This window comes from Vigna umbellata, chromosome 6 (assembly GCF_029865625.1).
Source record: "Vigna umbellata cultivar VRB3 chromosome 6, Vumbellata_1.0, whole genome shotgun sequence".
NCBI lineage: Eukaryota > Viridiplantae > Streptophyta > Magnoliopsida > Fabales > Fabaceae > Vigna > Vigna umbellata.
In genome coordinates, this window is record NC_142170.1 from 14540469 (window position 1) to 14565119 (window position 24651).

At 33.8% G+C, this 24651-nt stretch overlaps 3 protein-coding genes across 5 annotated transcripts; 1 reads left to right on the forward strand and 2 right to left on the reverse strand.

Annotated features, from left to right (window-relative positions):
- Positions 1–556: 556 nt before the first annotated feature.
- Positions 557–3022, reverse strand: BAC2 (Mitochondrial substrate carrier family protein). The gene is made up of 3 exons (XM_047321466.2): positions 2887–3022; positions 2540–2810; positions 557–1381 (listed from the first exon to the last, which is right to left on the reverse strand). The coding sequence occupies exons 2-3, from the start codon at positions 2774–2776 to the stop codon at positions 731–733; spliced, it is 888 nt and encodes a 295-aa protein (XP_047177422.2). The 5' UTR covers positions 2777–2810; positions 2887–3022; the 3' UTR covers positions 557–730.
- Positions 3023–3662: 640 nt separating this feature from the next.
- On the reverse strand, positions 3663–7035 carry LOC124844494 (G-type lectin S-receptor-like serine/threonine-protein kinase CES101). The gene is made up of 7 exons (XM_047321445.2): positions 5655–7035; positions 5214–5318; positions 4944–5128; positions 4640–4850; positions 4300–4537; positions 4072–4222; positions 3663–3978 (listed from the first exon to the last, which is right to left on the reverse strand). Exons 1-7 carry the CDS (start codon positions 6841–6843, stop codon positions 3670–3672), a joined length of 2388 nt encoding a protein of 795 aa, XP_047177401.1. The 5' UTR covers positions 6844–7035; the 3' UTR covers positions 3663–3669.
- Positions 7036–9597: 2562 nt separating this feature from the next.
- LOC124849154 (putative helicase MAGATAMA 3) lies at positions 9598–23993 on the forward strand. 3 transcript variants are annotated; one of them, XM_088093115.1, is made up of 21 exons: positions 9598–9947; positions 10043–10187; positions 10666–10799; positions 10892–11104; positions 11299–11490; positions 12426–12461; positions 13257–13342; positions 13566–13613; positions 14754–14865; positions 14937–15042; positions 15320–15417; positions 18161–18268; positions 18348–18440; positions 20400–20453; positions 20836–20894; positions 20992–21076; positions 22471–22839; positions 23127–23249; positions 23343–23429; positions 23618–23831; positions 23918–23993. In XM_088093115.1, the coding sequence occupies exons 1-20, from the start codon at positions 9846–9848 to the stop codon at positions 23828–23830; spliced, it is 2463 nt and encodes an 820-aa protein (XP_087949241.1). In that variant the 5' UTR covers positions 9598–9845; the 3' UTR covers position 23831; positions 23918–23993. The 3 variants fall into 3 exon arrangements, with proteins under 3 accessions (XP_087949241.1, XP_087949240.1, XP_087949242.1); XM_088093114.1 differs by having other exon boundaries at positions 23618–23993; XM_088093116.1 differs by having other exon boundaries at positions 9599–9947; positions 13569–13613; positions 23618–23993.
- Positions 23994–24651: the final 658 nt, after the last annotated feature.

Genomic DNA, 24651 nt, shown 5'->3' on the forward strand with positions numbered 1-24651 from the left:
AGAGTATCTTCTGAATTGATCCAAACACTTATTTTAAAAGTTTGAAGAATATTGTTTATGCATTTTTCGTATGATTATACCAGTAAATTTATGTACTTTTATTTGATATTAACAATGTCAATATAACCTAAAATAATTTATATTCACGATTGTGATCTCACCTAATAAAAAGAGTTATTATTTCATACATTTTTCTCCATTCTATATACGCACCCCTCCCACCAATATATTACAGGTGTGCTAATATTTACTAACGTATAACTATTATTTGACAAAATACAAAATACAGTGGAAATGATCATCCATTATTATATTTGTTTAAATGAAATTTGTAAATTTAATATAATTCATAAGCAAAATATTACAAATTTGTGATTGAATTAATTAATTTCATATTTAAAATTTTTTGAATACTAAGGATAAATACTTGCCACCTAATTATTAATACTCATATATATATATATATATATATATATATATATATATATATATATATGTATATTAAACTTAATAATCTAACCATTAAATATTAACTTAAAGAGCAGAAGGAAAGAGGTCTAAGAAGATGCTTTGTTTGTTTGATCTGAATGTGAATGAATTGCTTGACAATGGAAATTATAGAAAGTATCAATCATAAAATCTGAATGTCAATTTTGAAGACAGCTGCTACTCGAATATGGTATGTGGTTGTTATGTCTCCATCAAAACTTGCAGCAAAATGCTTCAGTTGTTATTTATCAAACAGACACCTCAGAGTGATCTCATATGCAGAAAATATAGCACCGTTCACCACAAAAGCTCTAGCAACTGCAGTTCCTAAACCCCTCCATAGCACCTCATATCCTTCTTCTCTAACACTCTTCCTAAGGCAATCCAAAATGCCTCTGTATTTCTGCGAAGAAAGTGTTTGAGCCTGCAATCTTGTTTTTATAACGTCTAAAGGGTAGCTCAAAACCCAACTCACCACCCCAGCTAATCCTCCTGATACCAGCATAGTATTCAGGCTCTCTTCACAACTTCTTCTACAACCTGGGTGAAGCTTCTCCCTTGCATATTCATATGTCCAAAAGTAGAGACCATGTGCTGGTGCATCTCTTAGCATGGTGATCCCAAGTCCCCGGTACATGCCACGAAGACCCTCTATTTTCCATATGTTTTTTGCCACCTTCATAGGACCTTTTCGGGTTTCTATGGATTGACCTGTGTTCTGCAACTGAAGCCGAATTTTAACTAACTCAACAGGGGATAGTATCATACTCTGTATGGCACCGCTACAAAATCCTCCTAAAGCAACACCCTTGTAAGAAGGAGGATCGTTAACCAAATCGGACGAACTAAATGCCCTTGAAAGAATTGCGTAAATTTGGAAAACCATAGCATTCTGCACCCAACAAAACAATCACCTCAGTTTGGGATAGATACATTTTATGAAGGATTTCAGTTCATGTTCGAACATTTTTGTGCCCAACGAACATGATTAATGAAGTCGAAGACATATAAATAGACAAGTGATGATTATTGCTGCAAGGTTTTTCCTCTCTCAGTAAAACACTGATCATAATGAGTAAACTTAAAAGTAAATGGTTTGAAATATTTGTCCATCAAAAAGCTACTTTATTGCTGGCATGACACATTTTACAGTGACAATTATGCAGTAAACAAAATCTCTCAAAAAAATGCTAGTATTTTTTAGAAGGAAGACAAACATTGATAGGACTTAGATAGCTAATGGTATAGTTAATAATTGGATGCAGATAGTGGATCAATTGATGATTCCTGAATAATCCAGAAGCCATTCATCGATGGCTCATCCAAAATATAGTTTAATATTGCCTCTAGGCGTCCATCACTCAGTGGGCCACGATTTGTAGTTAATCCACTAACAAATAATTGAGTAAACAATGGGGACTTCAGAATTCCCATGGGTGATTGAACAAACATTCCAAAGGATTTGAGAACTCCAATAACTGAGTATGAATATAATATGATAAATGTCATGGAGTATTGTTAGGAGTAGGACCCTGACATATAAGAAAATAAAATAAGAATATTTCACAAATAAAACCTCCAAACCCTTCAGCACGGGAAAATCACTAACAATCATAGTACGATCTATTACAATAAACAACGAATTCAATTAACACAACATGTATTTATATAATAAACAACAATGTATTGTAATATTAATCATTAACTTTGATTAAAATCAGCCTAAAAACAAAAGAAATCGAGTTCCCAAGTTCAAAAACCTCATGAATTAATAAAAATATGTAAAAATAAATTTCCGACAGGCTCTCTGCAATTGAGGTGGCTGGAAGATTGTACATGCAATAAGAACAGAGTTACAGAACAGGCCAAAAATCTAAGATATTATTAGTTGGATGTGGTCTGGCACGCGAAGGATATAAAGGGATATAGTACCCCATCAACCACGTGACGAGCCTGATCGCAAAACATGTCTGCTTTAAACTTACAGTAACAGATAAAAACCTAGTGTAAATTGAGGGATGGAAGTAAAAAAAAAAAAAAAAAAGCTTACCTGAAAGGTAACAGAGGCCAAAGGTGCCGCCATGCCGCGGTAGAGAGCGGTTGGTCCTTCATTGGCCACCACATTTCTGAGGATGCTGAAGGCGGAGGCGGTGTTGAAGGAGTTCTGCTGCATCACACGGAGAGTGTCTAAAGGGTAACCGGAGATTATTCCGGCAGTGCCTCCAAACCCTCCTGCTACAAACTCTTTTCCGGTGCTGCTCGCAAGAAACTCCGGCCAAAACTCCATTTCTACCTCTTCTTCCTTTCACTCTCTTCAGAGCCTGTTCAAAATGAAAATTTGGAATTGATATTGTGCGCCTTGTTATTATATAAAGGCCAAGTGACATATCATTTTACCATGGGGTCTGATGAGCAAATACTGAAAATACTTTATTCGTGGACTAATCACTGACGAACACGTGGCGGCGAGTCTTTGTCACGGACTCATGGAGCTTTCATGTGATTTGAGCTTAGTGATCTGATAACTTTTTGAGATGATAAGAAGCAATATGTTTGGAAGATGAAAAGAGCTTGATTTATAAATGAAAACAACGTGTGAAGATAAACCAAACATGTTTTTGGATACGTGTTGGAATTGATTACTGGAAGTGACTTGTAAAGTGTGTTAGGTAGTAGGAAGGAAAATTGCAGGGGATTGAATAAAAAGCTAAAAAAAAATTATTATTATTATTTAATTTAGTTGAAAGTCTTTTTGGGTCTCACTATTTTCTTTAAACAGCCTACAATTATTTAATTTCCGTCCTTTTTTTTCTTTATGCATTAATATTTTTGGTAAACCAATGTCTTCACTATTTAAAAAAAACAAAATAGAAATTTGGACAGCAATCCAAAAGGTGTAAAGTAAAAGGATAAAAGGTCATTTGTACTATTACTTTGAAACACTACAAACTTTTACGTATTTTATCTTTGAACCTCTGTTTCTTTATAAATATAAAAAGTTAACTTTTTTATTCATCAGAATATTCCTAAAAGTTAACTATCAAGTGGTGTAAAAAAACATTTTTCAAGGTCATGCTTTACTTTACTGGCATAAACTATAATACCAAGAACTTCCAGAGCTAAAAGTGATGCAGCCCAGGAATGTGAGCAAGGAAATGATGGTGCAACACAATTGTAGAATTATCTTCCATGTGTGCTAGAAAGTGTTAAGTCATTTGAGGAATGAAGTTCTTGTCTGCTGTAAGGAAGCACAGAGTCTTCCACAACCACATTGATGAAGAACGCTGGCTGCTTTGGTTGGGGAAGTTGCATTGTATCATTTGATAGAAATGAAACAATGTCTTCCATGGTTGGTCTATCTGTTGCTTGATCTTGTACACACAGCAGGCCGATATGAATACATCTCAAAACTGCATTCTGAGGACATAGTTCATACGAATCTGGGTCTATCAACCCCAGAGCTCTGCCTTCATTCCAGAGCTCCCACGCCTACAATACAAGCATCCCAGCATCCAAATAAAACTTTTAACCTTTTATAAGCATAAATTTAATGAACTAATCATTTGATAATGAGAAACTTACGTATCCTATGAGGTTGAGTGGACGATCCGAATCATAACGACTGTTATTTTTCTTGCCACTGAGTGTTTCTAGCAGCAGCACACCAAAGCTGAATACATCTATTTTGATGGACACAACACCATTTATTGCATACTCTGGAGCCATGTATCCACTGAAAAGATCGAATCTTGCGTAAGGATGGATGAAAGGGAAGAGTTTTGAAAATGCATGACCCAGTTATAAACTTACTATGTACCAACAACTCTGTTTGTGTTTTCTTCTGATGCTCTTACACCGAATATTCGAGCCATGCCAAAGTCAGATATCTTAGGATTCATCTCGTGATCAAGTAATATATTACCTGCTTTCAGATCTCGATGTATCACCTTTAGTCTCGAGTACTTGTGCAGATAAAGAAGTCCTTGAGCAATGCCTCCAATGATGTTCAACCGTTTTTCCCAGTCTAGCAAATTCTTTCTAGTTGAATCTGTTATGAAGTCAGCATGGCTGTTAAAATGATACTTCATGCTAACATCTGGCACAGTCTTACCTTGGCAATACCTTCGTTAAGAGACAAAAGAAAGCTTACCAAATAGGTAGAAATCTAAGCTCTTGTTAGGCATGTATTCATAAACCAATATTCTTTCATCTCTCTGGATGCAGAACCCTAGAAGCTTTACAAGATGAGTGTGTTGGAGTTTGGCCATAAGTTTGGCTTCATTCTTAAATTCTATCACCCCTTGTCCTGAACTTTTAGAAAGTCGCTTGATTGCTACTTCTTGCTGATCACGCAGTGTTCCCTGAAGGTCATTGTATCAGTTCTTATCCAGACAGTTTCAAATTTAAGCAAGAAAGTTAATTAATTGTTATGCAGATTTATGGTTTCAAAGTACCTTATAAACAGGACCAAATCCACCCTCTCCTAGCTTATTGGCCGCTGAGAAATTCTCTGTTGCAGCAACAATGGTTTCAAAGGTGAATATTTCAACCCCATTGCTTGTCTTTCCCTTGTTCTTACTTTTTCTAGAATTACCTCCAATATCAAGTAATAACTTCTCCTGCATCTTCTTTCTCTCCACTGGTGGTGAGACATGAACATGTAAGTTATGAAAAGGTCTTGCAGACTTAAACTCACTAAACCATATCCAAATTATGACAGTTACCTTTAGCTTTGTAGTTTCTCCACAAGGCACGCCATGAAGAGAAAATTACAGGTATTGCAAATGCTGCTGCCACCCCAACGATGAGCCATATGTACCACCGGTTTACTGCAACTCACAGATGGATAATTTACTACTCTGAAAAGGTGGCTGAAAATTGTTTAGATGGTAATTAGAGGGTTTATTACTCATGTATTCTTACTCCATATCCTATGCAAGGTACCTTATGAAAATACTTTCAAAGAATCAAGAATGATAATCAACTTACCAGGACCCAATGACTAGTAATTTTAGCTTATGAAAACGTCATTTTTCTGTATTGTACGGGAAAACTACTCTAAACATTCTCTTGTCATTGTAATTCCATTAAATGTTTTATTTCCTTGTTCTAGGACAAGAAGCAAAGGACATTGTCACCTGTGGTGGTAGGGAATCTGGACTTACCTTTGTCTTCTGGGAGCAGTGCAACAGAAACATAGATAGGCAGTGATTTGTCTGCAGAAGCTCTAACGAATTCTGTTCCTTTGAGCCATATCTGGCATCCGGTATTGTTTTTGCGGTTTATTGGGGCATATGCTTGACACGAACAATTGTTCCTACATATGATCTCACAGCACTGCGTACCATTGCTGCCGGCATAAATTTGTATGCCAACGTTGGACATGTTACCAAAACTTTCCACAAAACCACCTTCAGAGCTCCTGCATGCACGAAGGCTTTGCTGTGTGCATAGAGAATCTACCGTCTGATTTATGTGAAAATTTTGAATGTAGGAGCTGTATCCACTCGTTTCATCCTCGTACCTTGACCACAACATAACACCTCCATAATTTGATGACTTTTTAATCTCAGGCAAGATCTTAGAAACTAATACATCAGCCGGAACATAACCGCTTCCAGCTGCAGTTTGATCTGCTGGTAACCCCAGAAACATTTTCCCTGCCTTCAATGAGGTGGACCAAAGGTTCCATGCTTTAAGGAGGTTGTCGAAATTGTTGTCGGTATATTGGCATGGAGGATTGTTGTAGAATTGTATCCAGACATAGTCAAAAACGCCAGTAGCAAGGACTGAATCCAGCCTAGCATCAGGAAATGGACACTGAGGAGCTGCTGACAGGTACACTTTACGTGTCTGTGAATATGAAATGAGTTGAAGAGAAAGGTTTCCCAGGAATGATGATTCACCTGCCTGTATGTCAAAGTCAATGCCATCTAAGACAACATCCCCAAATGGGCGTGATGAGGATGAACCACCCAGGAAATTGTCCCACAAGTAGTCGGAAACATTCTTGGCATCCTCAAGGGAAGTTATAGAGTAATCATCAGTTCCTCCTCCAATAGAAAGCATCACCTTGATCCCTTGCTTTTGACAATTTCTAATTTCTCTTCCCATCTCAGTGCACCCATTAGTAGATGCGTCACAATGACCAGCCAGGTTCAGTTTTGGGGTTTGGCCATTCCCAAAGGTGGAAAGAAAGGCTATGTTGACGTAGGAGTATTTTCCTGTTGCACACGTTTCTGTCAGGTTTCCCTCATTGGCCTTTTGACCCCAGTAAATGCCAATGTGTTCACCTTCAGAGGGCTGAAGTAGACAGAGGAAGAACAATAGAGAGGGAAGCACATTTCTCCTCATCTTGCTCTCTTTCTTTTATCACTGTTTTTTTTCTTGGTATCAATCGACCGATATCCAACCTAATATGCATTATCTATGGCTGCAATCCTCCAACTTTACCCTTCACGCGTTTTTGTTCTTGTTCTAACGCTTGCAAATTCATACACGTCTACCAACCCTTTTCTATCTCTTTTCTACTTTCTTTACCACGATAACCATTGACTTTGACTAACGATCTCTCTACATACTGTAGAGCTCAGAACAATGTAATGTGTTTGCATAGACGGTGCAAAAGCGCGTCCACCAAAATAGAACTTACATGTCCTATGAGATTGATCGGGTGGTCTGGTCCGAATTAGAATTCTTTTTACCACTGATAATCTCAAGCATCAATACTCCGAAACTAAAAACATCCATGCATGTTGAGTGAACAAGAATTTGAATATTTTCCAAATCTAGCACCAAGCACCAACTTAGTCAACTTTCATCATCAAACTTGGTTTGCTTAAAAACTAATCATAATAATTTTTTTTTGCACCAAGATTTTTACTATAGCCATTTGATGATATAAAGAGTGCATTCTTATCATTAAACCTCAAAAACTAGGGCTGGACAAAAAATAATTGATCTGTACTGTACTATAGTTAACTATACTATATTATACTTAAAAAAACTGATCCACTTTTACTAAAAGTTCAGTATACTATTTTATGGTTTAGTTTTTAAAAACTAAACATATAACAGTTTCGATTCAGTTAACTGTGTATCTACTCTTTTCTCTTCTCTAGTTTTCGTTCAATTGTTCCGTCTTGTTAAGAAAATGTTATTTAATAATAAAATATTAATAAAAGAAACCGTTCAAATAAAAAATTAATAATGAATTTTTTTAAGACAAAATATTTTTATCACAAATTTTTATATTTTTTCATCAATAAACATGTATTACTTTTTAAATAATATTATTTTAAGTAATAAAAGTAAAATATATTTTTTTAAATTTAATTTTATTAAATGATTAAGTAATATAAATCATAAAAAAAGACTATATAAAAAAATAATACTTTAAATATATTATATTCTTTAACATATTATTAATATATGTAAAAATATGTTAAAAAAAACTTTTAATGATATTAAAATGTGTGTAAGCGCACACACTAAAATAACTATTTATTTTAAAAATTAACTTACTTTAAAATAAATATCAATATTAATATTTTTAAATGATAGTATTTTACATACTAAAACTAAAATATATTTTTTAACGTTAAATTTTATTAAATGAATATATAATGAAATATCATAAAAAAATAATAATGTAGCAAAAATAATTAATATTATAGAAATATCAAATGACAAAAAAATTAACAAATGTTTATTAAGAGTAATTTTTCTAGTATCATCTTTTATTATATTATAATAATTAATAAATATTAGTTTAATTTTTACGTAATAAAATATAAATAATAAATAATTGATTAAAAAAACAATTTTACGAGGGAATAAAATAAATATAAATAAAAAATTATTTTAAAATAAAATAAGTAGATAAAAAGATAAAATAAATTATATACACATATAAAACAAAAAAATATAAATAAAAAATTAAAAAAATAAATATAAAAGTAAAATAATATTCATGACAAAATAAATATAAATAAAAAATAAAAAATAAAATAAAATAAAATAAAATAAATAATAAAATAAGTTTCATACACATATAATAATAAAAGAAATATAAATAAAATAGAAAATAATAATATCAAATAATTAAAAAGTTAATTTGTAAGACACTTATGAATAAAATAAAATAAATATTAAAAAAAATTCATTTAAAAAGAATATGTATTATTATACTATTCAGTTTAAAAACTAGTACAATTCAGTTTAAAAACTACTACAATTGAGTTTAAAATTAGTATAATTCAGTTTAAAATTAGTATAGTTAGCAGTTCAATTTAGTTTATATTGTAGTTTAGTACAATTTAGTATAGTTGATAAATCAAAAAACAGTTTAGTTCAGTTTGTTTGAACTGTTTTACAGCTCAGTTTATACAAATTAGTTTTTAGTTCAGTACGATTTTAGTAGTACAGTGCAATTCAGTTATATTTGTCCACCCCTATAAAAAAACCAAGACTTTGAAAATTTCTTAAATCTTAACATCAACATTAACTTAATCAAGTTTCACCACTAAACTTGATTAGCTTGAAAATCAATCAAAATGATTTTTTTTTACCTAACTAAAGAGTCATGTAACCACAAAACCAACATGAAATGGTGAACTAAGGGAACATGAAAAAAGAGTAAAGAATTTGCGGTTGAATTTTTTAAACAAAAGTACATGTTATTAACATAGATATTGATTTTATGATAATTAATTATTGATAAATATTTGTATTTTTTATTATAAATTATGTATTTTGATATAAATTTTTTTTATATTAAATTATAAAATTGATATAATAATTAATTAATAATATGTACTGAAACAATATTATTGTATAATTAAAACTTATAGTTAAATTTTTGAATTATATACGTCGTTGTTAATCTAAAAATATAGATTTGTTATATAATATGATATTGTATAAAATAAATATAATACAAAATTTAGAAATCTGAAATATACATTCATGGAGATATAAGAGAATAAAATATTGATTATTTTTATTTTTAAGATAATAAATATTTAGTATTCTCCACCATATTTTATAAATTTTAATTTTGTTTATAGTTAAAATTTTCTAAGCCACATTGAGATTTTGCTTTTTGAAATACTGTTCGTCCCATCATTCTCCTGCCATCCTTGCTTTCCCTTTTCTGAAGCCGCAGTTGTCCTTCGCCCAACAGTTATAATTTGGCCTTATTTACATGTGGAATTTTCAATACACCTTTTTTAAAGCCTAAATCAACTCCAAGAACCTGAACTTATATATATTGGCGGGAGTTCCAGTGCATCAAATCTTTCGGCGTTGCAGCTTCGGCGGAAGCCTATGCTTCCCTTTTTCCTCCATCGGTTGTTATGGCAGTGGAGAAGGAAAAGCTTCAGGAAGAATCCGTAATCCGCCGCTTCTACAAGATTATTCTTAGTTGGGACTACTCAGCTCTCCTCGATGAATATAAGGCAATACACTTTATTCCTTACTATTTTTCTTTGTTGCTGTGTTTTTTTCTTTTTAATTTGCTTTCGTAATGTCTTTTGGAAGTTGGTATTTTCAGGAGCAGAAGGAAGGGACTGCGGAGTCGACACTCGTGAAGGTGAAGAACCGGTATACAGACGTTGATGACTATATTGCAACCTACGAACCGCTCATCTTTGAAGAAGCCAAATCCCAGATCATTAAGGGGAAAGAGGAAGAAGAGGGTATGTTTAATTTCAACTATTTTTTCGTTTTTTGAGAAGAGGTCCTTAGCCCTTTCTATACTATTCTTGTTAATTGGGTGGGAGTGACTGACTTTGTAGCACTAGTCAGAGGACTGTTAAAGCCCTGTCTAAGTTGCGGTTCTCCCTTTCTCACTTCAATTTAAATAATAATTGGTTTGCTTTTCATGTTTTAAAGTTAGAAGGGTCCACCAATGTAGTGAGGTATGGTTGACAAATAAATCTACTTAGTAAGCACATAATCAAAGGTCCGATTCTGAGTCTGTGTTAATAGAGAATATCTATTAAGAGAGACTTGCCCTTTAAATATAGTTTTGGATTAGTCTTTTTAGCTGTCGGCTTTGAGAGACTTCATAAATCTTTGTATTAGTCTCAAGCACTCTACTGAGATACCCTAGGGACCAAAATAAAAGTTTGAAGGGTCTTTTTGCTTAAGAATTTTTTTTGTTTGCCTGACCAGTGACTTATTGCAAATTGGGGGTGGTAAAAAGTTGGTGTGAGGCAGATGATTTTCATTTTATAGAATTTCCGTGTGAAATTAATGAGGGAGAATCAATATCACAGAATGATCTTTTGCTGCTTTCCAGAGATAAGGTACTACCAGTGATGAGAAGTTATGTGTTTTGGGCTTTGAATTTTTTGCCTATTCGAATTTGAATTGATGCCTATCTGTATTTTTATCGCAGCTGTTCTTAGATAGAAAAATATTACCTACTGTTTATGCATTTGCTTTGGTGGAACATGTCCGGAAATATTTTGGTACCCGACTTGTTCGAGTTAGACTCTATCTTGCTGGGGAGTTCTTAAAATATAATACAGATGATGTAAAATCTTGCCCTAGGCTGTTTAACATGCGATCTCATATATGCGAGACAGAAAGACAGTTATATTTTATGAAGGTAACCTATTCTATCATGTACTTCTAGTGATATCAATATTGTGTGTGTTTCGTATGTGGAGGCTGCCTTCCTTGATTAATTGTATTATTAATTTATAATAGAAATATAAAGGTTTTCAGAATTTTTTTTTTCTTAACAAAAGGCATTTTCTTTTAAATTAGCTTTGCCGTTGATCCAATGTGAAAATCATGCAGCAATGCAGCTTATCTACAATTGCTCGTGAATATTTGGCTATTCGAACTTTAGGCTGTCTCCCGTACAAGGATTTAATATTAAGTGCAGTTGGAGAAGATTTTGGCACAGAAGTCGATGGATGGAAAATCCCAACACCGTTGAGGGAATATGTTGAAAATAGTTTTAATCAGTACCAGCGTGAGGCCATTACAGTGAGTTTTTTTATTTTAGAAGTTCAATAAAGTAAATAAAACTAAAACTTGTTCATCAACTCAGGTTTGTTTTTTTGTCTTTCTTCTTTTTTTAAGCAATCGAATTTACTTTTTCTCTTTTTTTGTTACTGATATATAGTTTGGAAAGAATAAATGCTGGATTATGACAAGAGGGGGGCATATTTGCAAGTTTGGATTTCACATTTAGTTAAAGGATATACTACTCAAACGTATTATGATGCATAGCATATCATTCAGAGTTCTGTTTTACTTTTTTGTCACCAAGTTTTTTCAATTTGAAAATGCTCCTTGTTTTCCACGTTTCTTTTCTTCTGTACTTGTTAAAGGCTTGGGTTTTTCCAATTTCAATCTCATCTTAATTTCTTTTGGTTTTGATATAGGAGTCAGAAAAAGAAATGTAGGAGCAAAAGGCATCCAAAACAAACTACCTAATATCTAATTTCAAATGAACTGAAACAATAAACTTAAATCACGCATTTATCTCCCCATCTTTATAAATTCTTTCTCCTTTATTATTTTCTTTTGTCCAATAAAATTCTTATCACTCTTTTGGAAGATAATGTGCTTTTGTTGATGAACCCTTTTGAAAGATCTTTTAAAAAATTTAAAAGCTGTTACATTTATACTTTCTGAACAAATTCTCCTTTCTCAAAGTTAGCTTTTGTAAGGTGAAGCATAATAGTTTAGCTAGGAAAGAAAACCATTTTATCCCTTTAGTTTAAAGCATATTCAAGCATGCACAATTGTTAGAAAAATCTACACTGCAACATATGCCATCATAATAAGTTACAAGTCAAACAACAAAGAGGAGAAAAAAGAAAGTGAAGATTGATTAGAAGTTTTCATTCCTTAATAAGATGTAAAACTCTTGTAACCTTTATTCATTCCATTTTAACATTTTATTTCTGTTCCAGGCTGGTCTATCATCAAAAGCCTTTGTTCTGATACAGGTAGATCTCTATTTGGCTTTTTTCTCTTCTAAAATTCTTTTAATGGTTTTTCATATTTCCCTTTTCTGTTAGGCTATGCTTGGTGTTATGTTTATCAGTTATGCTGAATTATTTTTCTGAAAAGACTTGTTTGTTATATTCGGGAATTGGAGAAATTTATTTCAAAGAACTGCCAATTTGAAACAGTAAGTTCTCATTGAATAGCAAGAAGGGGGACCAGAGGCAGCAACATGGGAGGATGTGGTGATCATATGTGATCACTTTCTAGATTTCAATCTTGAGGACAAGGTTGTTCATGCTGTAGCGTGTAATGATAGGATTATGAATGTTTATGTTAGGAGGAAAGTTGTTAAAAATAAAACAGAGTTTGCTACAGGTGGTTTGGGCTGTCCAGGTGGTTTGGGATGCTATAGTCTCCTTAATGGGAAGACTATATATAGGTGTGGTTGTGTCGTTTAGAAGGGACGTTTTTTATTAGTTTGAGAGGCTGGACAGGACTAGTTGCAACCTGTGTGAAGGGAAACATTTTCCCTTGGTTGTTTTATTGTACTCTGCTTGCGTTGGAATAATAGATACGTTTCCAGTGCTGGGTGTTGATAACACTGGTGTCTTTGGGTGTAGAACTAAACGTTTTAGGTTCCTTTTAATCCAGAAACCTAACAGTTTCTCTATCAATCTTATTTGTTCAACTATCCTCTTGCAAAATACCTATGAGACATCTGGGTTTTTATCAATGTAATGTAGTCTTTTTTTATAATAAAAAAATTGTAATCGAGCCTAACCAACTCCTTTCAGGGCCCCCCAGGGACTGGGAAGACTCAGACCATACTTGGGATTCTAAGTACCATTTTGCATGCAACTCCTACAAGAGTGCATTCTAAGTAAGCATAATATTTAGTATATGTCTGCAGTCTTCTATTTCTAAAAATTCACTTTTTTGTTTCAATTGTTGTCTTCAGCAAAGCATTCTGTTAGGAGTGTGCCAGGTACAAGTGAGATTTTGAAGCAAATTTTGCTTCTACCAAGCAATTTATGGTCACATTTATGCTTAATCTTTCTTGCTCTTTATTCATACATATGCTTATTGATATTTTCTTTTGAAAGCAGGACCTATGAGCTAAGGCAAGGACCACAATTACCTACTGAGGAGAAGTAAGATTTGCTTTGAAAATATTTAGGCTTTACTTGGTTAAGAAAACTTCTTGCTACCGATGTTGGTTATTTCCAGTGATTCTGACATAATATTTCTTTTAATTCCCCATATCCGCCATCTTTTGAAATCCTTATCTGTTATGTTCATTATTAGTCTCTTCTTGCTTTGTGTTATGCATGTTTGCTCTCTTGCCATGCCTATCTTCAAGTAGTTCATAAACAAATGTTGTGAATCAAGTAGAAGTGCAACAATAAGGGTAAAATTTGATTTTTGTATTATATCATAAGAAAATAGCTGTAATTCAAGTTAAGTGCACTTTTCCTTGGTTTCTCTTTCACTTTAGATGGTTTAATTTTATACCAACATCGTAAGAAGCTGGGAAAATTGTTTAAAGCTTATGACATTTTTTTGACTTTGGCTTATAGAAGTAAGTGATCTGGATGATTACTTATTTGATATTTGTGTTGTTGGAGTATGACAAGAGAGAAAGAACCTATTGGCTTAACTGTACTTTAGAATTCTCCAAGGTCCAAATAAAGTATTTTGATTAGAATATTCTTGAGGATGTTTTCAAGAAGTTATTTTAATTAAAGTACAATTCTAGATGATTGGAGTATTAGTCACATAAGTCAGTTTATTTAGCTGATTTTATGAATGCAGGTCCATAGCAGAGTACCCTTCCAAACTGATAAAGTTGATTTTAACCTCTATAGTATCTCTTGCATGTTGGCTCGCTCTTTTACCCTTTTTTGTAGAATTCAAGAATAATTTAGTTTGGTTAGATGATGTTCAACAAGAGCCTTGTAATATTTGGTTTCAAAGTACATATCTTGCAAAATTACCTTGGTATGGTGACCACTTCTGTCCCAAGGTCAATTAAAATAAACCGCAAATGGGTTTTATACTAGCATTGTTAGTGTTGAAATGTAATGTTATTTTATTATTTCTTTTATATATACATACCAAGCTTGTGTTGCCTCTTTTTGTAACCTTTATATATACATCAATCAAAGGCACAACAGTTTATGTTGAATACACTGATATTTCTCGATCTTATTTATTCAATTGTTAGCAGAATACACTTTTCATATTCCATCATGCTAGAAGATTTTATTTTCTTTTCCCTTTTCCCGTGACAGACAAAGACATTGGGGAGTAGCGTCTCCATGGCTTAGTAATATTAGTCCTAGGGATAGTCTGATGCCAAAAGACGGTGATGATGGCTTTTACCCAACTACTGGAAATGAACTAGTAAGTACTACTTTCATTGGTTAAAATTGTTGATCTTGCAAAATAACATCTCTAATGATGGGTTTTATCAGAAACCTGAAGCTGTAACTTCAAGTCGTAAGTACCGTGTAAGAGTGTTAGTTTGCGCCCCATCAAACTCTGCCCTTGATGAGATTGTGTTGAGGGTTCTCAATGGAGGTATTAAGTTTCTTCAATGCATTTGTTTGGGAAAAAGAATTTTTCTTTTTGCATTCATTCCCTTGCCATGATTTTGACCCTCTTGGTTTTGTGTTTTTAATGGGATGGGGGGGCGGGGGGGCTTGGTGGGGGGGTTAAGATTTCAACTAGGACACATTGACTAGCGAGGTGTCATTGCTATCTTGGTTGTGTGGCCAGTCTTTAAATTTTAAGAATTCTGTATTATATACTGTCTTATCATGATTGCATATTTATTTTTATTCATGGATGTTCTTAGGTGTACACGATGAAAATGACCGTGTTTATTGCCCTAAAATTGTACGGATTGGTCTCAAAGCACATCATTCTATCAAGGCTGTTTCCCTGGATGAACTTGTACGTGGAATATTAGACCAAATGTGTTTCAATTAGCTATGCTGCCACCATCATTATATAATCTTTCATATCACTATTGTAAACTTTTGTTATAATGCCATGATTATGCCTCAGCAGGTCTGGAGGGGAACTTAGTTATTAATTTAACGGTTTTATTAACATCATCTCTTGGGACTGACTGATTTGTGCATCTAAAAGTGGTAAGTTTTTATTGATAAAGAAAACATTTGTAGTTCAAAACTATAAAATGCAATGATTTTTTTCTTTTTGAATAAAAACTTACCACCACGTTTAGATGTTAATATTCAACCCTAAGGGGATGCTGACATTCTCCTGAAATGAATGAAGAGTCTTGATATAACGAGTGATATGAAGTTAGATGAAAAGGCTCCAAAATTTGTTCCTAACAAAACATTGATTCTTTAGAGTTAATTATGCTGGTGAATGTGTTACTAGAACCTGTGAAGTAGGTTATACTTCATTTCTTTTTAGATTACTTTAGCTTCTAATCATCCTTCCTATTAAACTATAGGAAAGATTGAGATTGAAGTGAAACTGTGTGTTTCTAATACAACATAGATATTTTATTTATATTGAGAAAAAAGAATCATTACAATAAATAAAAGAGACTTTACATCCTCTAATAATAAAGATATGATATCTGAATAAATAAAAAGGTTTCCAATAATATGTATATATAATCTATATATGTTTGATTATATAGGATTTGTTCCTTATTTCTATGATGATAACATTTCCCTTCAAGTTGGAGCATATAATCATATATGCTTAGCTTTTTGCAAATATACTTGGTCCTCTAAGCAACTTGTTAAATATGTCGACTAATTGTTCACTAGAATTGACAAACCTAATGGTGATGTCTTAAGACTCTAATTCTTCTCTTATGAGACAACAATTTGTCTCAATATGTTTGGTTCTATCGTGAAAGATAGGATTAGAGGCAATGTGTCTTGCTACCAAGTTGACACATATAAGGTGCATTTCAGAACTTTATTCTAATATAAGCTCACATGGGACTAATGTAATTGCCATGTAATATGCTTCTGCAGATTTTATCACAAAATTTTGTTTCTCACTTTTCCACATGTTAAATCATTTCACTAAGAACACAATACCCTGAATTGTCACTTGGTGACCCTGCCTAATTGGTGTCAGGATACCCAACAATTTGAGTATTTCAGATATCTTCAAAATGAGGGCTGGCCATGAGGCTTCTTAATATACTTTAGGATCCGTAGGATGACATCTTGATAGGACCTTTAGAGTTTATGTTAGGAAAAAAGAGATGAAAAACAGGACATAGGGTGAGGGAGGTTGTTAGTTGGTTAGACGCTTGGTTGTTAGGTGAGAAGGGTTGGTTATATAGGGGGGAGGTGTGTCTTAGGGGGACAGTTTTGGGTTTATTGTTGTAGTGACAGGATTATTACATCCTGGGTGAAGAGATGATTGCTCCCTTGGTTGCTTACAAACATAAGTCTCTGTTACCAGAATAATAAAACAGTTTGGATCTTTGGTGTGTACTGCCTGTTGTGGGTGTGTTGAAGTGTGTATCTGTGTGAGTTCAGGGTTGTTGCTGCCAAGAATCCTATCACATCTCAATGGTCGTGATAAGGAGAGTTTAAAAATTGACTAACTAAGGTCATTGTAAAAGCAATACCTGGACGAGTCACAGTAGGTAATTTAGCATACCAACTAACCATTTGTACTGAGGATTAGAATATGGCTCTCCTTAGTTGGGTAAAGGTTTTATACCTAAATCCTTTGTTGTGTCCACAGCCGTAGCATTTCTAGAATGTCAAAAGTAAATTTTCTGACATATGACCAAACCATGCACATAGTGATTGCTTGAGACCACATAAGGACTTGTGTAGACACATACAATTAGACGACTTTTCCTAAGCAACAAATCCAAGATTATGCCCCATGTAGACTTCATCAAAATCACCATGTAGCATTTTTTATGTCAAGTTGTAACAGATTCCAAAGTGAATAACTGCAATGGAAAAGAGAAGTCTAATAGAACCTCCTCTTTTTCCATATTCTGGAACCTTGTTTGCATAATGCCATTTATGATTGATTGCCTAGATCTATGAAAAGCAGGTAGTTTGTCTTTGTGCACAAAAGGATCGATAATATGCTAAATTTAATATTGACAAACGTGCATTATTCTGTATGCTTTTGATCAATAGATATCCATGCAATGTATCTTGGCTCGACATTGAGAACTATGCCTAAGGTTTATTGGCACTTGAAGATGTTGAAGCTTCATCACTCGGCACTAGGACTGAAACTTTACATCATTTGTGGGCAAGGATCTCTGATCAATGAAATGATTTACCTTCATGTCCAGGCTTCATATATCTTATAATTGGGTCATCTAGTCATATGATGTTATTAACTGAAAACACGTTTGTATGTAGATTTCAAGCCCAAAACATGTGCATCTGTCGTGGCTTTATTTATGATGTGTACCAACCACTGATGATATGGTGATCATTTTATACACCTTTTTTGGAATGATGTTCTTAAAGAAAATAAATTTTGAGCATAATAGATATTTCTTGTATTTGGTTCACACCCTAGCAATTGCGACAGTATTTTAACTATTGAATTGGTAGTCTAAGCATTACTTACAGGATTGCTGTTTCTATTGCAATCTGCATTATTAACACACTTCAAATGTAATTGGGTTGAATTTAAAGGTTGAAACTTTTATATGCAGATGAAACAAAAACGTTCTAGTGCCAATAAATCATCCACCAATAAGCAGAGTACTGCAGGAAGTAATGATGACAGTATCCGAGCTGCAATTTTAGACGAGGCCACTATTGTATGTATTCCCACACTTTATGTTGAACGCATAAGCAAAAGCAATCTGATTTTCATAGTATTTTCTGTCTTCTTGGCAGGTCTTCTCAACTCTCAGCTTTAGTGGTTCCCATGTTTTCAGTAAACTAAATCGTGGATTTGATGTTGTGATTGTAGATGAAGCAGCACAGGCTGTAAGTGTCAAATCCTCTTAGTTGCTGAGACACTTTTAATATTGCTTATAATATAAACTAACTTGACAAAGTTTGATCTTAAGAAGTTGCTGGGGTACCTCAAAATATTCCAGCAACTAATTTTTATTTATTTTTAATTGTAGTATGAAGATGGAATAACCTTCATGAACCAATAATCCCTGGAACTTAAGCTATCATGGGAAGACATAAAAATGATTTTATGTTTTAAATCTTAGTATCTCTTACTTGCCCACACCGGAGTCCTTTGGGCTTGAGGTGTGAGTAATGCACAGACCCAGCTGTATTGTGCTAGAGTATAACTTTTCATTAGAAAATAATAGGGGAGGAAAGGATTGAACTCTAGACCTTATGGTCATAGAGACTGATAATATCCCATGAACCAACTATCAGGAAAGCTTAAGCTGAGGTAAAAAATAGAAATAACTTTAGATTATAAAGTTAGAAATACTTTTAGATTATAATGAGTTTTCAAATATTTTGGGGCTGGAATACAATTTTTTTTTCCTCTTGGAGTAAATAAGCTACTGAGGACTAAGTCTAAAGTCTGAAATCCCGAAAAGTCTTTGTCACTTGAGAGGGCCTCTTTTTCTTTAGTGAAGTTTTTCAATGGGACAGTGTTCTGAAGAATTTTCCTTGTTCTTGGGGTTCTACTTGTATCATAACTCAGATCCTCCGGCAAGCTAAAACATGCTCATTTTGGTGTAACACTTGGCTTATTTATTTTTATAAAAGAGTAAAATTAAAATGTATTTCGAGTACAAGGGATCCGCCGTATCACAAAAGTAAATTGCAAAAAAATGGTAGTTTGACGAAGTTATCTAATAATTATAAAAGGGGTGGAGATTAAAGGTAGAATTAATACAATTACAAACCACAGTAGGTAAGCTAGTGGAAGATTAAGATGGGACTAGAATAGTTGAAGACCACTGAGGCAGGGGATTGATTGATCACTGTATAAGGATGACACTGATAAGAAATGAGTGTCAAAGGAGAGAGCTTCTGTGGTTGGGAATAGGTTGTTGATATTTGAGAATTCAAAAGTTGAGGATAAAAGATAGGATTTCTTAGATAAGGCAGTGGTAGCATTTTGAATTTGGTTTCTGTTGGGTAGTGAAGAAAGGCATTTCCTTGAAAAATGCAACATTAAAGGAACTGAAGAATCAATTTGTAGGCGAGCAATAGGAACTTGGGTGTTATGGGCGCCTAAGTCCCACATCAAGCTGCAATATGGGATGCATGGTGAAGTATTCAAGTGTTTGCTTTTGCCCCTTTGATGGCTGACTTTTGAGAGTGAGTTACTCAAATTCTTAGGTACTTTTCAATTGGCATCAGACCTAGTTCTTGGTGTCTCAAAAAGGGTTACCTACACAAAATTCTGACTACTAGGAGCCCTGACCAATACAGGAGTTGAATGAAGTGTCACTGAGTTAAGTGTCATACAGATAAAGTCATCAAGATGTCAACTCTCAGGAATGGCGCTTTGTAGGAACTTGGGTAGTATATGGTGCCTAAGTCTCACATTGAGCAGTACGACTTGGTGGAGTATTTAACTGTTTGGTTCTTTTGAAAGTAGGTTTCCCAAGTACTTGGATACTTGTCATGGAGTAAATGTGGTCTCCCAAGTCAAGAACACCCAAGAAGAGAATTCGATGAGCAAGATAAATTTATCTTGGAGAAAAGTCATACATGAAACAAGTAGAACCAAATACACAAGGACGAACTTCGTAACAAGATTCTTTAGGAACATTTATTTACTAAACTAGACTAATAACTTTAATATTTTTTCCTAAGTTGCAATGAAAATGGGCAATCTTGGAAGGTTGAAAAGGTTTATTATTATGTAGTTTCAGGCTGTATAACTTATTTTTGTAATGAGCAGATTATTGTCAATAACATCTAAAACGATGTTGCTTATTTTATTTCTACTCTTTATGACAGGTGGAGCCTGCAACTCTTGTTCCGTTAGCCAATCAATGCAAAAAAGTTTTTCTGGTACTTTACATCGCTTATCCTTGCATTACAGGAACGTACAACATTTTACTTTTTACTTATCGTAATATATGTGTGAACAATATTCTATATCATGTATAAAATATAAATTGAGGAAAAAAAATGCATTTTGACAGCATGTGCGAAGAAAGAAAATCCATTATTCATATTAACTCTTAATCAAAACAATGTGAAATGGTATACAGCAATGGGATTGATAATTCTTGTCTATTAATTACTAATGGTTAGACAAAGGCCTGGACAGTGGAAATATTTTATACAATTGTTGAACCCTTTTAGAAGCTTGTTGGGTTACAGACTTTTTAAGTAATTTTGACTAATGTTGTCCTTATTGAGGCTACATTTTGTTGGAACATTTTTAAAGGTTGGTGATCCAGCTCAACTTCCAGCAACTGTAATTTCGGACATTGCTAAGAATCACGGGTAAACAATTAGTTTTGTGGTGATTTTGATTTTAATACATTAAACCATTCTTTTTTCTAACACATGAGTTTTTGGCTTTATTGTTTCATGAATTAAGATATGGCACAAGCTTATTTAAAAGATTGATGGAGGCTGGCTATCCAGTTAAAATGTTGAAGACCCAATATCGAATGCATCCTGAGGTTGGTGCATACTGTTAACATGTTCTATATTAGCTAAGAATATGGCTAAAATACTGCTCGTAAGGTGTGGGCAATCTTTCCCCCTTTGAATTAGATTTTGGAGTTTACTTAGGCCATAATTCATTTCTAATACATGTTAAGCAGAATCTTGCAAAATTAATTTCTCTAACGTGGTCTTCGTGTGGCCAAATGAATTCAATTGGTTCAGACCTAAGAATTGCCTCATTTGCTGGGGAAATACCGGGGCCATGTTGGCTCTGTTGCTTAAGTGGTATTATAGTGGTGGATTTTTTAGCAAAATTTAAGTGCAGTAGAATTTTGGTTTTGAAGGAATGACATTTAATGATGCGTAATCAAGAAACTGAGCGAGGCAATATTTTAGATTGAAGAATATAAATGAGAAACAGTACAGGTTGTTTTAAATTGAAGACTTACAAATGGAATATCTAGAGAATATTCCAGGCGACACTTCTACTGTTCCTAAACTATTTTTCTAGCATTTGATCTTGATATATTCCACGTTATTAATAGGTCCACAAGGAAGGTATATATGGAAAATGAGGGGGCTCAGGGGAATAGAAGAAGGGACAAATATGCCTCATAAATTAGGCCTGCTTGTGTACGAGTGTAAAAGGAATCAAGTGGCACCAGCTGAAAGAGAAAAGTGTACGAGTGTAAAAGGAATCAAGTGGCACCAGCTGAAATGAGGGGGCTTAGGGGAATAGAAGAAGGGACAAATATGCCTCATAAATTAGGCCTGCTTGTGTACGAGTTTAAAAGGAATCAAGTGGCACCAGCTGAAAGAGAAAAGTAGGGCAGCTGGCAGAAAGAAAGTGGAGATGCAAGAATTGTGCTGGAGGGAGAAGGGAGAGTAGTAAGCATTTGGAGGGGGATAAACTGGAAAGTTATTTTAGGCAGCCTGAGAGAAGTTCTTCCCCAGGATAGGGAGGGAGGGGGTTTGGGTTTGTTTTCCTTAATTACCATTTTGCATGGGAACTCTGATCTATTCATGGTTTTATTTCTCTTAAAAGTCTCCTCTTTTCCACATTTTAATAGACGATTCTCCTCTATTTTTGCTTCATTTCAATATAAATACTACTCTGGTCCGATTCAAATTCTGTCGTGTACCACACTTCTAAAATCCTGAAGTTTTTTCCCTAGGATTTGATTGCATCACATAACAGGGAATATAACCTGTTCCTGTTAATCAGTTTTATCGTGTTCCATCAAGGGATTGTGTTAATATCATTAGTATTTGGTCCTTGAGTTGTTTTTCTTTTTTATTACTTTTCTGTGGAGAAAACTCATCATTATATTCTTTTTTATTACTTTGTTCTTTTTGAAATTTCCTGTGAATTTTTCTGAATGAGTTTTATTATGTAATGATCGAACAGATAAGAAGCTTTCCCTCCAAGGAGTTTTATGGAGACTTATTGCAAGATGGGGATGAGGTGAAATCACGGACAATACGGGCATGGCATGATTACCGCTGCTTTGGCCCCTTCTGCTTCTTTGATATACACGAGGGAAAAGAGGCTCAACCATCTGGGAGTGGTTCATGGATAAATATTGAGGAAGTTGACTTTGTTCTATTCTTGTATCAAAAACTGATTTCACTCTATCCGGCACTCAAATCTGGTAACCAAGTTGCAATTATATCACCCTATAGTCAACAAGTCAAGCTCTTCCAAAAACGTTTTGAGGAGATTTTTGGAATGTCAGCTGAGAAACTAGTGGATATATGTACTGTTGATGGTTGCCAGGTAAACTAGCTTAGTGTTTATTGTATGATATCCTGCATGTTCATTTTGACTTTTGTTGCTGATTATTTAACAGTAAATTATGCAAATACTTGAATAAGGTTTAAATTGTTTACCATCTGGAATATTGCAAGACTAAGATTACGAGTGCATAGATAGCTGGTTATGAACTGTTGCACTGCACCATAGACGATCCTTCATTATGTAATTTGGCTTGATTAAATTATAAATTTAAAGTTTTAAAAAACGTAAGGAATTGAAGAAATAAATCATAATTTACTCTGTTTCAGGGACGGGAAAAGGACATTGCAATATTTTCATGTGTCAGGGCAAGCAAAGATAAGGGCATAGGTTTTTTAGAAGACAAACGACGGATGAATGTTGGGATCACTAGAGCAAAGTCAGCAGTATTGGTACTATGTCTTTTTTTGTTAATGTGATAAGTTCATGGATTTCATTTGGTCCATACACCTGAAGACCGATCCATTTTTGTGTTGTTGATATAGGTGGTTGGATCTGCCTCAACATTAAGGAGGAGTAAACGATGGAACAAGCTAGTGGAAAGTGCAGAGAAAAGGGACTGTTTATTCAAAGTAAAGTCATTTAATTGAGCCTAATTGATCAGAGTTTCCACTCTCCATCAGTACATGTTCCTTTTATCTATAAAAATGTCTACATAAATATTCGTTTGTTGGTCCACCTGAATCTATGCTAATACATTCCTGGTTAGATTATGGATTTTCACCAAGCTGAAGACGAACTAAACAATTTTCATCTGCAGGTTTCTCAACCATATTCATCATTCTTCAGTGATGACAGTCTGGCCTCCATGCAAAAAAAGGTGGCCGAACCATCTCAGTTGATTGGACCCACTGATACAGTAGATAATGATGTGCAGCCTAACACTGCTGCAACCTTTGATGATCAAGCACAAGCTGAGGACAACGACGATGGCGACGTGGACATGAATGATGCGGGCTTTGATGAGGATTAAGGTTAGTTGAGTTGTAGATTGTATAAGTGTAATTTATGTCGTTTTCCTGTCATGAGAAGGAAAAATGATAGTATTCATTTAATGCAGAAAAAGACACTGCATAGTCACTGATTTTCTACCAGGTATTTATTATATGCAAGTAAAAATGCACAGTTTTTTATTAGGCCTGTTTTTCGACCTTAGTCTCTGTTTTACCATTAAATGAAATTTTGTATGCTTTATTTCCACATGATGACAAGTTTGAGGATGAAAGCAATTTTATTAAGTTGTACTTTTTAAAGAAGCACTACTATTTAACACTAACCTGGGTGCTTAGGACAGTTGTTAAAATATTAAAATTGAAATTGATGGTAAGATGCATTCTCAATATATTTTCATAACTTTTAATGCATTCTTCTTCACATGTCTAATAATAAAGATTATTTCTCAATTTTAATCAGATCATAAGAATAATTTCATCAATGGTGGTGATGGAAACAATTTCTTGATAATCCTAAATGATGTTGTGAAAGTTATTAGAAGACATAGTAAACAATCTTATCAATAGTTATGAGTGGAAAACAGGATGAAGAGTCCTACGAATTATGGTGATAGAGACAATATTTTGTTCCTTATAGATGATAATATGATGATCTCATTATCTAACATATTTTTAATGAAAGAAATAAAAGACATTTGTTACTTTACATTAATTAGGATATCATTTTATATTAACAACATAAACTCATTTCTTAATATACAAAAACAAATAAATAAAATAACGGAAAAAAATAACAGTCATCACATAGTTTATGAAAAAAAATTAAATTATAAAAACTCAA